This window comes from Elephas maximus, chromosome X (assembly GCF_024166365.1).
Source record: "Elephas maximus indicus isolate mEleMax1 chromosome X, mEleMax1 primary haplotype, whole genome shotgun sequence".
NCBI lineage: Eukaryota > Metazoa > Chordata > Mammalia > Proboscidea > Elephantidae > Elephas > Elephas maximus.
Genome location: NC_064846.1, coordinates 52,322,526 through 52,337,123, shown reverse-complemented (window position 1 = coordinate 52,337,123; position 14,598 = coordinate 52,322,526). Strand labels below are relative to the sequence as shown.

The 14,598-nt window shown below is 38.5% G+C and overlaps 1 protein-coding gene across 1 annotated transcript in view; it reads left to right on the top strand.

The window, feature by feature from the left end:
- The window catches only part of IL1RAPL2 (interleukin 1 receptor accessory protein like 2), a 617,966-nt gene that overhangs the window by 587,431 nt on the left and 15,937 nt on the right, over nucleotides 1–14,598 (top strand). The window contains exons 8-9 of the mRNA XM_049871435.1: nucleotides 4,285–4,430; nucleotides 9,539–9,682. Coding sequence (XP_049727392.1) covers nucleotides 4,285–4,430; nucleotides 9,539–9,682 — 290 coding nt within the window. The remainder of the gene's footprint in view (nucleotides 1–4,284; nucleotides 4,431–9,538; nucleotides 9,683–14,598) is intronic.

Here is a 14,598-nt window from a genome sequence, read left to right as displayed (position 1 = left end):
ATACCCTCGTAGCTGGAAAAAAAAACTGAAAAATAGTTTGGACTTTCCCTGTTCATGAAGTATTTCCTTTTTTACATTTTCCTTTCCTTGCCATAGCTAAATTTTGTTAGAGGGAGTCAGTAAGTGGTAATGTGAAACAATTTTGAGACAGCTTTCATTTTATTAATATGTCCCAGCACATCACAATACTAGGCACATAGAGCTTTTAAAGTATCCATTTGGTGGCATTGGATTATATCAAATTGCATTAATAAAGTGCTTTTCTGGCATTACTTTTTGATAGTAGGGTCTAACTAAATAAAACTTTTGAAGATAGGATTTCTGCTGCCTGAATTTATTGTTTTTTTTTTTATTATGCCAGTGTTCTCTGTTACATGTAACTTGCCTTAAGTGGTAATCACTGGGATGAGATACATCCTAAGTTATTTGAAGGATATCCCATGATGCCCTCACCTGTATCATCCATTCTGAATCCAGTCTTCTTAGTGTCTTTCTTTTTCACACATTCTGCAAAGACTTGCCCATCTTCCCTTTGGTAAGCCCTTCCTTCTTCCTTTTGCCTAGCCAGTATCTTCTCAATCTTTTTCAGCTAGCTTAGTCTACAATAGCCTCTGGCTTTTTTGAAATTCCATTTTGAGCGTGGCTGGATCACAGTGCCTTATTTATTCTCTCTATAATTTTTTTTCATTTTTTCAATTCATTTTCTCCTCATTCAAATTTTGAAGCTTCATGAGAGCAAGGACCAGGTCTTTTAATTTTTATTTTTCTCTTACAGCAACTATCTATCACAGAGCTAGGCGCTCATTAGGGGATTGACAAAGAATCGTTGATAAATTGTTACATATTCAATGTTTGCTAGGAAATAACTGACTGCTCTACAGAGTGACTTATAGACAAACACTAATCTGTTCTTTAATTCTAATAAAAAAAGCAAGTCACCTCTAGATTTTCAAGAGCTGATAATTAAGACACCTCATATGTATTAATAGATGGACCAAGGATCATTTTTCAAATCCTCTCTTCAGATTCTTTCTGCAGTCTGTGAAGAGCTGTTTTTGGAAACTATATTAGAAATGAAGAGAGAAAGTCCTGGTCTAGAGGGACAGTATCAGCTTTCTGCCCTGTGCCTGGCTGTCCTACATGTGAAGCTTTAAATCAAGCTGGATTTGTGGTGTTTAAGCAGCTTCTGAAACTAAAGGGGGTTCTTCCACAGCAGGTTACCTAGAGCTAAAGTACTTGAGTGTGCTAGGAATTACCAATTTAAAAAAAAAAAAAAAAAACATTGCCATCCGGTTGATTTCAACTCATAGCGACCCTACAGGAAACAGTGGAACTGCCCCATAGGGTTTCCAAGGAGCGGCTGGTAGATTCAAACTACTGACCTTTTTTTTTAGAAGACAAGCTCTTAACCACTATTCCACCAGGGCTCCCTAGCAGGAGAAAAATTGGAGAGAGCAAAAGTCAAAGTCAGCCATAAAGACAGCAAATTCTCAATTTTTTTTTTTTTTGGCCAAGTGTAAGTTGGGAGAGGAAAGAAAAAAGAAAACCAGAGCTTTACGCAGGAAGAAAGACAATTAATAGAGAGGCTACTGGCAAATGTGGTCCCAAAAATCTGGTTAACAAAAGTCTGGGCAGCTTACACTTCATCCCTTATCTAGTTTGGTGATGGTACTAAGAAATCCATAAATATAAAGGGCAGGAGAAGGAAGCGTACTGAAACTACAAACGCCAGCATTGGCAACTCTGAAGTATTTATCCTATTGGAAAAAAAAATTGTTTTTATTGGAAGAGAGCAGAAATAGGCTTAATTTTTTCTTATTTTATTGCAGAGAAAGAGATATAACAAAAAAATGCCATTTTAACTATTTTAAGTGTATAATCCAGTGACAGAAATTACATTCACCATGCTGTGCCACCATCACCACTATCCATTTCCAAAAGTTGTTCAGCACCTGACAGAAACTCAGTACTTGAGCCATAACTTCTATTACTCTCTTTCCTCTGCCCCTGGCATCTACTAAAAAACTTATGTCTCTATGCATTTTCCTATTTTAGATATTTCACATAAGTGGGATCATGCAGTATTTGACCTTTTATGTCTGACTTACTTCACTCAGCATAATGTTTTCAATGTTCGTTCATGTTATAACATGTATCAGTACTTTATTTCTCTTTATGGCTGAGTAGTATTCCATTATATGTATATACTACATCTTGTTTATCCATTCAAATGGATTGTCTCCACCTTTTGGCTATTGTGAATAATGCTGCAATGAACACTGGTGTACATGCATCTGTTTGAATCTAAATAGGCTTAGTTTTAAAAGCATATCTATTTGGAATGTAATTTGGACCTCAGATCTCAGTATGGGAGATGCTCAGATTCTAGGAACTCTCTTCCATCAACCCAACTTTAAGGCATTCCTTCTCTTAAATGGGAACCAGAGGGATTAAGGCAAGCCAATCTTCAATGTCAATAAATGTAAGTACAAATTTACTTGGAAGATCCAAAATGTAAACAACTGACCTTTGGATAATGAAGAGTGGTGTTTAATAACATTCCTGTGCATGTACAAAGTGTTACTTTTCAAATTGCAACATAGTTAAGTATGATAGGTATTTTTTTTCCCAATTTAAAGATGAGTTAAATTAAGGCACCATTACGTTAATGACTTTGTAAGGACCCGGCTTGTAAATGGGAGGTCTGTAATTAGAACATAGTTTTCTCTGAGTTCAGTGTTCTTTTCCAATTTCATGCTAAATTCCAGTAAATCAGAGGGGCCTTCTCTGCATTCACACCCAGGTGTCCAAAACAAAGAAAATAATTACTTATGGTGCCTCAGTTTTCCATCTAAAATATTCCATACTTGCAAATATATGTATTGAAGAACCTCACCCAGGAACTTAAGGGCAGGATTGCCACCATGTGGAATCATTATTTCCCCCTTCTTTGACCAAAAGCAGGAGGAGGAGTCAGAAAAGCAAAAGTTAACAGGGTACTTACTTTCACTTCAACCAGTAGGTAGCTGGTCATTGGCGAGAGTATAACTCTCCAAAGAAACAGGAGACATACTCCTCAGGAAAGTTTCCTGGCAACTCAGCTTCTCTGAGAACACCTGTTCCTGGCCATTCAAGGCCCTTTGCAAGTTCCCTTGAAAGATTAAAAAAAAAAAAAAAAAAGCAGAACTGAGAAAATGGCACATTGGGCAGGTTTTCTTCTGGGGGTGAGGGTGATAAAGCAGAGTCCGAAGAAAACAGGGCTGAGGGTGGGAGGGTGAAGGTGTGCTAACATAGTTGGGGGATTAGGGCTGCAGGACACATGGTTGCATTGGAAAAAAAAAAGAAGTAGAGAACAGGTTTCTCCCTGGTATTTGGGCATAGTAAATCCCCTCACCACCCTTAGTTCACTTCTCATAAGGCAGCCATTTTCAAGATCCCATTCCTTACCCCCTTCCCTCCACTATTATCAAAACTCTAACCTCTAACGCAAAACCAAAACCTACACACCTACAGATTTTTTTTCCCTCATGCCATGGTACAAAGATCCAATTATGTTTGATAAGTTCAGCAAGAACATGGAACCAATGTTTCCTCTTTTTTGCCACACAAATCACGTTGGTTTCATTTATCAAAGCTTGTTGTTGTCGTTGGTTGGTAGTGGGTTGTTCTTTATTGCCTTTGAGTTGATTCTGACTCATGGCAACCTCGTGTGTGCAGAGTAGAATTGATCCATAGGGTTCTCAAGGCTGTGACTCTCTGAAAGGAGATCACCAGGCCTGTCTTCTGAGGTGCCTTCAGGGTAGGTTCAAACCACCAACCTTTCAGCTAGTAGTGGAGCGCTTAACAATTTGCACTAAGCCTTAAAAAAAAAAAACCAAACCCATTGTTGTCGAGTCGATTTCAACTCATAGAGACCATATAGGACCGAAGAGAACTGCCCCATAGGGTTACCAAGGAGCGGCTGGTGGATTTGAATTGCTGACCTTTTGGTTAGCAGCCATAGCTCTTAACGACTACACTACCAGGGTTTCCACACTAAGCCTAGTGGTCCCCTTTAACATTTTATTTTGCTGAGTGAATTCCTCACTTCTTTCTTTTCCATCTGGTCTTCAGGTCGAGAACCATTTTTGTGTTTTCTTGTTGAAGGTCCCACACTTACACCAATCCAGGACTTTGAGTGCCCACTGGAGACCCCTGTGAGCTAGATAACCATCTGTAGTTTTTGCCTGGCTGCTCTATCCCCAAATCAAACTAATTAAGCCCAGTATACTGTGTTTATTTCAGGCTCCTCAAAGAGCATCTTGGAGAAAAAGAAGTTGAGTTGGCACTCATCTTTGACTCAGTGGTGGAGGCTGACCTGGCGAATTATACTTGCCATGTAGAAAACCGAAATGGACGAAAACATGCCAGCGTTCTGCTGCGTAAAAAGGGTATTTATTTTTCACTACAGTTTGTTTAGCTACTAGTAATTATTGAAGTGAAGAGAGATAAGTTTCCTGGCCCTATTTTATCGTTTAGTATAAACTTCTGTTAACATTTTTGTCTTTTTAAGGACAAATTTCTCTCTTGCTGTGGATATTAGTGTAAAATGCCTATGAGCTTTAATGTCATTAGGGAGTGGATAAATTAAATGGAGTATTATTCTGTCTTAAATCAAGCGAGATAAAACGTACCTTGATTGTAAGTGTTATGTAAAATTTGATAAACATTAACACCCCATGTTTTCTCCATATTTTACCTTCCTATATTTTATATTGGAAACCTGGGTGGCGTAGCAAAGAGCCACAGCTGCTAACCAAAAGGTTGGCAGTTCGAATCCACTAGGCACTCCTTGGAAACTCTATGGGGCAGTTCTACTCTGTCATGTAGGGTCGCTATAAGTCGGAATCGACTCGATGGCAACAGGTTTGGTTTGGTTGGTATAATTTTATATTGCTTAAATGAAATGCTAGAGATTTTACCATTGAATTAGAAGCAATGTTACTTTTTTATTCCCTAACTGAAAAAATAAATAAAAATAACGAATAGTCCCATATAATATTCCTACAAGTGTTAGACAGATTTTAACCACTATTTCATGATATGACCCTGTGTTAAGAGGCCTTTAGCAGGTGTATATATTTCTAAATAATTTGACATTTATGGAGATCATTCTCTAAAGTTGGTTCCAGATGGGTGGAAATTGTATATAACATGCAAACAAAAGCAGCTCTAAATTTACAGATAAAGAAGATAAAAGTAGGCGTAGGAACAATAATCTCAGCAGCTAGAGCAGCATCTGAGCTTGGCTCTCACCTTGCCATGACTCTGTCTTGATTATTGCGGAAGACTAAATAGTTTCTGTCTGTGTGGGTCTGGCAAAGGTTTTGTAAATGTAGCAAAACAAATGTTCTCAACCAGTGTTCTTGTTGCCTAGGCTATAGAGCAGTACAACAGATCCAATCAGCAAGGTCACTAGTTGTACCTCCTGGCCAGGATGAAATTTCTCTTTTCCAGCCAATCCTAATACTTGACCTTGACAAGCAGCTCTAGAAGAAGCAGGGAAATGTCATTATTCTGAAAATAAAGCTTTTATCTCTCTAGTGCCATTTCTTATTCTATTGGACCTAATTCCGTCTTAAAAAAAATAGAGTTTAAGTTTAAAGGAGTCTAGTATGGAAAGTGAAGTCAGGAGAACTTTCCTTTGGAGTTGGACATTTTAGGTCTCTGTCACATCATAGCCTGGCCTCAGCGGCTACAGTGCTTCTGCCTGAAATACAAGTATGGCTTTTTGATGGAACACTAACTACCCGATATACTGTAAGTCAAGTATTTAAGATGCCCAAAGCAATCACTGTGGAGAAGAAACACATGATGAATCCTTTCATCACGTGAAAAGGCCTTTGGTAAAATGAAAACTCCTACTATATGAGATTATCAGGTTCAGGTTTTCTAAGTTCAAACTGCCCCTTACATTTGCACCTTCTACCTGCACCTATCCAGTCTCTCCCTCCCTGATGAACTACTCACCAGTAAGTACAACTAACATTTTACTAAGAAGTTCATCCTAATTTTTTTTCTTTGGTGAACTAATAATTTAAACTTTTGCTAAAGAAATTTTGATAATTCATTCTGCTTCTCTGAACACACTCCTTTTCCCACAAAAATAGAGCTGTATCACTGAATCTCTTTGTTCCCAGTGCTGCTACCCCACCCTGACACCAAACATGTAAAGGAAGCCCTAAGGTGGGATCTGCTAACCTGCCTCCCAATTTATGAGTCAGAGAAACAAGCTCATTATCTCAAGACATTTCAGCCTGCCTTCTCCTCAGTCCCTTGCCTTCAGCTGCTATTTTGGCCCATCCTAAAGTATCTGATCTTTGTGTTCACAGTGGAGAAATAGTTGGGTCAAACTAAGAAGGTTAAAAAGAACTATGCTTGTACTTTGGGTGCCTAGAAAAAGTCATAACCCCATAAATATTTGCTGTTTTGGCTACAGCAATCCTTGTGAAGCATATCCAAGACTCAGCCCCCCAAAAATTACTTGCGGCTTCTCAGTCAGGAAATGCCCCTAGAAGTATAGGTCCTGCTGAGATGGAAAATGGCAGATGAAAACAGAAGTCAAGAGAAAAGCCAGGTGTCATTTGGGTGATGGCAACTCTGCACTGTGATTATAGGATAGATGTTTCCCTTTCAATGTGACTGCCTGGGCTAAATCAAAGAATACTGGTTGAATCACAGGGCCTAGGGCCACAGTTTTTAACTTAAACAGCCATCATTAGGTAATATCTTTCAGAGACATTTTTATAAAATGGACCCCAAAACCACAAAGGTACTTTTCTTGCCACGCTTTTCTTCTGTAAATTTACTGCTGAAAAAGGTGAATCCTACTTAGAAGTGCAAATTGTTTCTGCTGCTGAAGTTTTCCATCTACCTAATAGCAACTCTACACTGTAAATAAGATAGAAATTGCTGAAAAATTCCCGTTTGATGACTTTGGAAAGAGTTGAAAGCTGTTCTGACCAGACAGAGAGAGAGAGAGACCAAAAAATTTACAGCATAAAATGAACATCTTAGAACAGGAAAAAAAAAAAAACATATTGAATCAAGACAATCAGTGCCCTAGAGATGAAAGGGAAGTCGGTTTTCAGAGTAGGAAAAGAATGTATTGCTCTGTCAATGTAACACTGGCTATTAAGAATGTATAATTGATGTAAGATGGGGAGAGAACAAGCAAAGATTGTGATATTGCAGCCTCGCAGAGGTCTCAGAAGCAAGCTTGCCTTATCACCACCCACGTAGAGGCCTGGGGAGCCGCATTCTATATCGAAGCCAGTAGGCAAAGCTAATGTGTGGTGGGATTCTTTTGTTGTTGTTGTTAACCTGAAATTTTGTTACTTAATTTTCAAAATGAAAACCACTTGCAGCAGGTAGGACAAAGATCGATTCCAGTATCCTACCCGAGTCATTATGTGTCTCCTCATAATGTTGCTTATTGCCATGTTTTGTCCTTACAGCAGCCCAGCTCACTTCGTTTTTCCATCCTTCCCCCTGTCTTCTTATTCACAGAGTGACATTTATTTGTGTTTCTAACATTTCCACTCCATGGCTCTTCTGATTAGCTGTCTTCTCCCTGGCCACCATCATCTCCTCCCTCACTCCACCTCCTTTTCAAGACCAAATTCCTTCTCTCCCCACAAAACTTAACGCTCTTCTTACGCGGGACTCCAGGGAGCCTTTCCTTCCTCCCCGGCTACAGTTACAGGATTCTCCAGTAACTGTCAATGGAGTGTCAGAAATCTGCCTAGTCCTTTTAATTCAGCCTGGTGAATTGTATCTTCTTCCCTTGGATCTGAAAGGGAAGAAAGAGACAAAATTCATTGTAAGTCAAATGTTCTTGGAAAGCATTACCAACAGTTCTATGGCGGAAAAGGGAGAGGACTTTCTGTTGCTGCTTTCCAGGCAAGAGCTTCTAAAACTGTGGCTTAATACAAAGAGCTTTGATTTTGAAGTTAGGAGACCTGGGTTCAATTCCCATCTTGGCCACTTCTTAGGCGTATGATGTTGGGTAAGTGACTTAAGATACTAAGTCTCAGATCCTTCATCTATAATATGAAGTAATAATTCTTGTCCTAAAGGATTATTTGGAGAACATAGACTGGTTGAAGTTATTTGTAATATATTTATCTTTATTATAAACTGTATAGTGCTAAACAGATCCTAAGTGTTATATTGAACCTGACTAATTTTTCTTAAGCAATAAGCCATAAGAGGTGAGGGACATTCCCAAAGAAAGACTGTCTATCTCGTTGTCAAGAGACCTTCAAGATGGCCAGAAATTTGATTTTGACAGTGCCCCAGAAGTGATCCATCTGGGGAGACTGACTGATGCCAACCAAACTCACAAACAACTGAGGTACAAACTAGAATGCCACTCCCTTTCCCAGTTTCTAGTTACATGGTAAGTGGAATTCGTATAAAAAAAAAATCACTTGGTAATTATGCATTTTGATTAAAGGGAGATTAACTAATCTTATAGACAATTAATTCTGTATTGAGACCAATGAAATATCCCTGTCCCACGGTGAAAAATATGTCTCTGGTCTGGTGTTTCCCAGATTCGGCATTTCTCCCCCAGACATGGCTAAACTCATATTCTAGATTCTCCTCTGACTTCCCATTTCTCTAAATTCCATGATGTCATCCCTCTTTTTGATGATACATTTTTAGTTTGTTTTTTTTTTTAAGTCACTAATTAAGCTACAGGCAAGTCACTGTTCCCTGAGCCTGGGAGACATTATGTCTTCTTCCATTATGTGTTGATTTAATTGTTCCAAATCTCAGAGTTCTAGGGGTGCCCCACTGGAGTAGCCTATGAGTACTACCAGGTAGCCAGCGATAGCTGGATATGCTAAGTGATTAGCCTGGATTTCTCATTCTCTTTTAGCCCCATTGGGTGTATTATATCACATACATATTATAGTCATTTATTCAGATAAGTAGGGGAAATGGATAAGCTAATTTCCCCTGCTTACTTTGTACTGGGGTTAAATGAAACAGTTAAATCCTGCAAGCTCATTAGATTTTATTTGATTCTGAGAGTAATTTTATGATGCTGTTTCCCTGTAGAAGAATAGGACCTGTGCCCTGCGATGTACTAGATAATAATCTTGCTAAACCAATAAGATAATCTAACAGAAACAACAAAATATTGGCCTTGGACTCAGAATAAGACAGCCCTAATAGTTCCCTGAAATACACTTAAAGCAAGAGTATATATGCGAAAATCTAGATGGATTCCGAATGAATTGGGATGTGACTATTCCTTTTCAGATGGATTTACCACTTTCATTAGTATATTACTTGAATCTTTAGAAGAGAATAAATTTTATAAAAATTTGGTTGATACAAATTTATCAAGAGCAAAGGTACTGTGTTAAACAAGAATCTTCTTGCGGGGGGAGCAGGATGGGTAGTGCATCTTAGAGAGTAAAAATATTGGAAGGTTCCAAGTGTTTCTGATTTAATTACTGTTTCCTGTTTATTCTATTTGTTCCAGATTTAATCTACAAAATTGAGCTTGCAGGGGGCCTGGGAGCAATCTTCCTTCTTCTTATACTGCTAGTGATCATCTATAAATGCTACAACATTGAATTAATGCTCTTCTACCGACAGCATTTTGGAGGTGATGAAACTACAGATGGTAGGCTGTCTTCTATTGTTCAAATCCAATTAAAAGATATGAGTTTATGGCCATGTAAGAGTATACCCCTATTCTTAGAAAATACATAGTATAGTATTTAAGGGTAAAGGGCTATGACATATTCAACTAACCCTCAAACAGTTCAGAAAAAAAATCTGTATCTATCAAGAAAGAGCAAAGGAGAGAAAATATTAACAAATATAAATGTGGGTAAAGGATATATGGTTATTCTTTGAAAATTTTTGCTAATATTCCTGTATGTTTGAAATTATTTCCAAATACAGTATTTAACAAGGAAACATTACTAGTTGATCAGAAGATGAGACAATTGCTGTTAAGGCTCTTTCCCTTAGTAAGAAAGAATTTAGAAATCAGTTCCATTTTTTTCTTCCAGAAAATTCAAATTTAGATACAAATAATTTTTATCTATTCCTGGCATGAAGAAAATAAATCAATCATGCAAGAAACAAATTCAAAGTTGTAGAGGTGTGCCTTATAAAATCCAAAGGACATCTGGACCCACGTATTTTGGATGATTATAACACCATTCTCAAAGGATAGAAATTCAGAATGTGACTTCTAATTTTCGTGTGTTTTCCATTTATGATGACCTTTGGAAATCTTGCAAATGAAATATATCAGTAAAGCATTGTATGGTGCCTTGTTTCTTTGCACATCCAAAAATGATTTGATTTTTTTCAAGAGAATGTACATAATCAGTAACAATAAGAAATCATGACACGCTGCTCCTTATGCAAAAAATCCTCAGCCACAAACTACCATAAGCTTTGGGAACATGTGCGTGGAGTGCCTTAGGTAAGTCAAGATAAAAAAAAAAAAAGAAGTCCATTGTAAGTCATTACTTTAAAAAGACAGATTTAAAAATTAGTTTTCATTGTATTGAAATAATGAGGGTTAGAGCTTTTGTTTTGTTTTGTTTTGATGGTCTTGCCTCAAAGGAAACAGTTATATGATTTTGCTTTATTTTTGTAGTGGTAGATGAAGGGCAGAGGGGTGACTGTAACGTCAAAATTTCTGACTAATCTTTTATTTAGGTCTTATTGTTACTATTATGTAAACAATAAGATGACTTTGTGCTACATTGACTTTTATCATAGTAAATTAGAGAAATGCTGTTTGATGAGTCTGTGTGCATGCTCATTTTCAAAGCAGTGCATTTACCTAACACAGTAGCTTGTTTAAAAGTATGACCAACTCTTATTCAGACATATTCTCAAAATGGGAAATTAGGGCCAGTTCAAAGTATAATTCCATACTCTGACAAGCCTACTTGTTATGGATTGAATTGTGGCCCCCAAAAGTGTGTGTCAACTTGGCTAGGCCATAACTCCCAGTATTGTGAGGCTGGCCACCATTTTGTGATCTGATATGATTTTCCTGTGTTGTAAATCGTAACATCTATGATGTTAATGAGGCAGAATTAGAGGTAGTTATGTTTATGTTAATGAGGCAGGATTCAATCTACAGGATTAGGTTGTACCTTGAGTCAATCTCTTTTGAGATATAAAAGAGAGAATCTAGCAGAGAGGAGAGGGACTTCATACCACCTAGAAAGAAGTGCCAGGAGCAGAGTGTGTCCTTTGGACCTGGGGTCCCTGCACTGAGAGGCTCCTAGACCAAGGAAAGATTGATGACAAATATGAATCCTAGGCACTACAGTAGGCACTAAACCAAAAAACCAAACTCATTACTGTTGAGTCCATTCCTACTCATAGCAACCATATAGGACAGAGTAGAACTGCTCCATAGAGTTTCCAAGGAGTGGCCGGAGGATCTGAACTACCAACCTTTTGATTAGCAGATGAGCCCTTAACCACTGTGCCACCAGGGCTCCACAGTAGGCACTAGCGATACAGTAATCAACAAAATACACAGTCTTTGCACTTAAGAAGCTAAGGGTTTAACACTATGTTTAGTATAGCCCCAGAAGAACTGGGTTGTAAACAGGAATGGCTTCCTGATGGTGCATAGGATTAAAATTAGATTTATAAGCAGGGAAGGACAGGTGTGACAACAGGAAAATTCTTCCACAGATAGTTTGGCTCTCTTCTCGTCCTCATGACTTCTCTCTTCATTAGGAACAGAATACCTATGGTGACCACTGTGCCGGCCTTCTTCCTTATAATGCTGTTTGCTTTGTGCTCTATTTTCTGGTTCCGTAGATGAGCTTAGTCAGCATGATTTAGCACAGAGGAAAGCTCATTAGCCTTCCTAGCAAACTGGGGTCGCAGAATTGCCATTCAGTTTTAAAACAATTTTCAGGCCTTGCTGTTAACCTTATTTGCATCATGTCCTTGCTTTTGCTCTATCCATCTTGCTTCTCTTTGTGAACAACAGCTGTGGCTATTCATGAGGTTTTCTTGGCTGTCTACATAAGGCTGAAGTGCATTTTTTTATACTGTGGCCATCTGCGTCACTGCTGGCTTACTAGCTGGCATCCTAGAACTTCTGGGACATCTGACATGGTGGCTTTGAGAGCTGTCTTCCTGCTCTGGCCAGCTACCATGAGCTCTTCAACTTTAGTTCATCTTAAAGGGACATAACTGAAATCAGAAGCAAACATTTTCTAAAGAATAGTGTGCTTTGAGAATTCTAGGTAAAATATATTATCCAGACGTGTTGGATGGTTAACAAATATCGAAAGCATCCATGTTCCTTGTCATAACTTGATAGGGGATATACAAATATAGCAATACTTTTCCAGAGGAAAGTCTTCTTGCAGGATTGAACTGTAATCTCAGGATATAAATGGGAGCAAGTGAGGGTAGGACAAGGCATATGTGAGTTTAGACATAGTTGGAGGGGGAAAAAAAAGCTGTAGTCATGACAAGCAATGGGGCAGGAGTCTAGAAGGTCTCATCAGGTGGTAAAGGAGTCGGGTAGCCATTACAGAGGGATAGCTTAGAGTTTGTTGAAAGAATTAATAATAGTTGAGTTTAGGGAGGTTTGTGAGATAGGGAAGATACCCGAATCAGAGCAAACAAGGATCCAGTTTGAGGCAGCAACAGTATCCACCAAGAACACAAAAATATACTCTGCTTATAGGAATGGAGCTGTTTGTCCTTTGGCCTATTTTATTCTTCCAGCTGTGTATCATCTGTAGCCCTGAGTCCCAGGTGTGTAATTATAGTAGGAGAAAGTCAAGGGCCTGCAGGTGCATCCTGCTCTTGATTGGAACAGGGGCAGAGGTGATAGGATTACCAGGAGGTTCTTACATTAACATTGCTTATGAACATTCTCACTTCCAAATGGAGTTTTATGCTTAACAACAGAATGTGCCCCAGTTGTAAGCCAAGTGATCTTCTCAACTATCCAGGGCAGTCCTTCATGTGCATCTGCTTCTAGGCAACTAAGTAACCCAATCGAGGTTAATGGAAGCCCTTTTCCAGGCAGAGGACATGCTAAAGAACATTAACCCTTCCTCCTGGCTTTAGGCACTGTCTTTACATAAGTAACCAGAGTTCCTTTCACGTGAGGTGGTGAAGGCTGGAATCTTATTAGAATTGGAACAATACTATCCTACCTTAGATATCTCTGGATAGTGGGTGGGGGGAGGTCCCACCTAATCCTACCATGGGATATTTATACCTCTGTGTGTGTCTGTAGTTTATTCCTCCTTCAGCAGGTAGACCCAAATCATTAATGGTGTGGGTAAGTGAGGGTCTGCCTCATTCTACAAATTAACTTTTAGTTAGGTTTTAGCTATATTTTAAATCACCTATGTATCAATGGAAAAGATTCATGAGTTTTAGAGACAAATCCAGAAATGTCTGCCAGTCTTCAAAGTTTTTATTTACAGATAACTGAGTTTAATAACTACTAACAGTTCCATATGATTCTATGCTCTCTACAGTAACTTTTTAAAAACTTTTTTTCTATATATAAGATGTTATGGATTAAATTATGTTCTCTGAAATAGGTGTTGTAAATCCTAACCTCTGTGCCTGTGGGTATAATCCCATTTGGGAATGCGTTGTCTTTTTTATATTAATAAGGCAAAATTAGTGTAGGGTGTATGCTGAGTCAGTCACTTTTTAGATATAAAAGAGATTAAACAAGCCAACGGAGCAGAGATGAGGAAGAGCGATGCAAAGCCACATGGAGATTGTCCAGGCACAGAAGCTCAGAAGAGATAGAGACCCAACAGAGAGAGAGAGAGAGAAAGCCTTTCCCTAGAGCCAATGCCCTGAATTCAGACTTCTAGCTTCTTAAACTGTGAGAAAATAAATTTCTGTTTGTTAAATCCATCCACCTGTGGTATTTCTGTTACATCATCACTAAATAACTAAGACAGAATTTGGCACCAGCAGCGTGGGGTGCTGCTCTAACAGATACCTAAAATGTGAAAGCAGGTTTGGAATTTGGCAAAGGGTGGAGGCTGGAAGAGTAATATTAAAAGCTATGAGTTGGAATCAACTTGATGGCACTGGGTTTGGTTTTTGGTTTTTTTAATAGTAAGAGCCGAGATTGGCTTAAAGAGACTGTTGGCAGAATTATGGATGTCAAAGGCAATTCTGGTGAGGGCTCAGAAGGAGAGCTATAGAGATAGTCTCTATTGTCTGAGAGAATACTTATGGCACCCGCAACAGAATGTTGCTAGAAATGTGGAAGTTAAATGTGCTTCTGGTGAGACTTTAAAATAAAATGATAAACATGTGATTAGACAATGGAGGAAGGGCAATGCTTTTTATGCAGTGGTAAAGAGCTTGTCTGAATGTTTGGTGGAAGGTAGAACTTATAAGTGATGAACTTGGATATCTGGCTGAGGAGATTTCTAAGATCTTAAAGGGGTGGCTTGGTTTCTCCTTAACACTTGTAGTAAAATGTGAGACGAAAGAAATAGACTCAAAAATGAACTGTGCAAAATGAAAACAAAACTTAAAGATTTGGAAAAT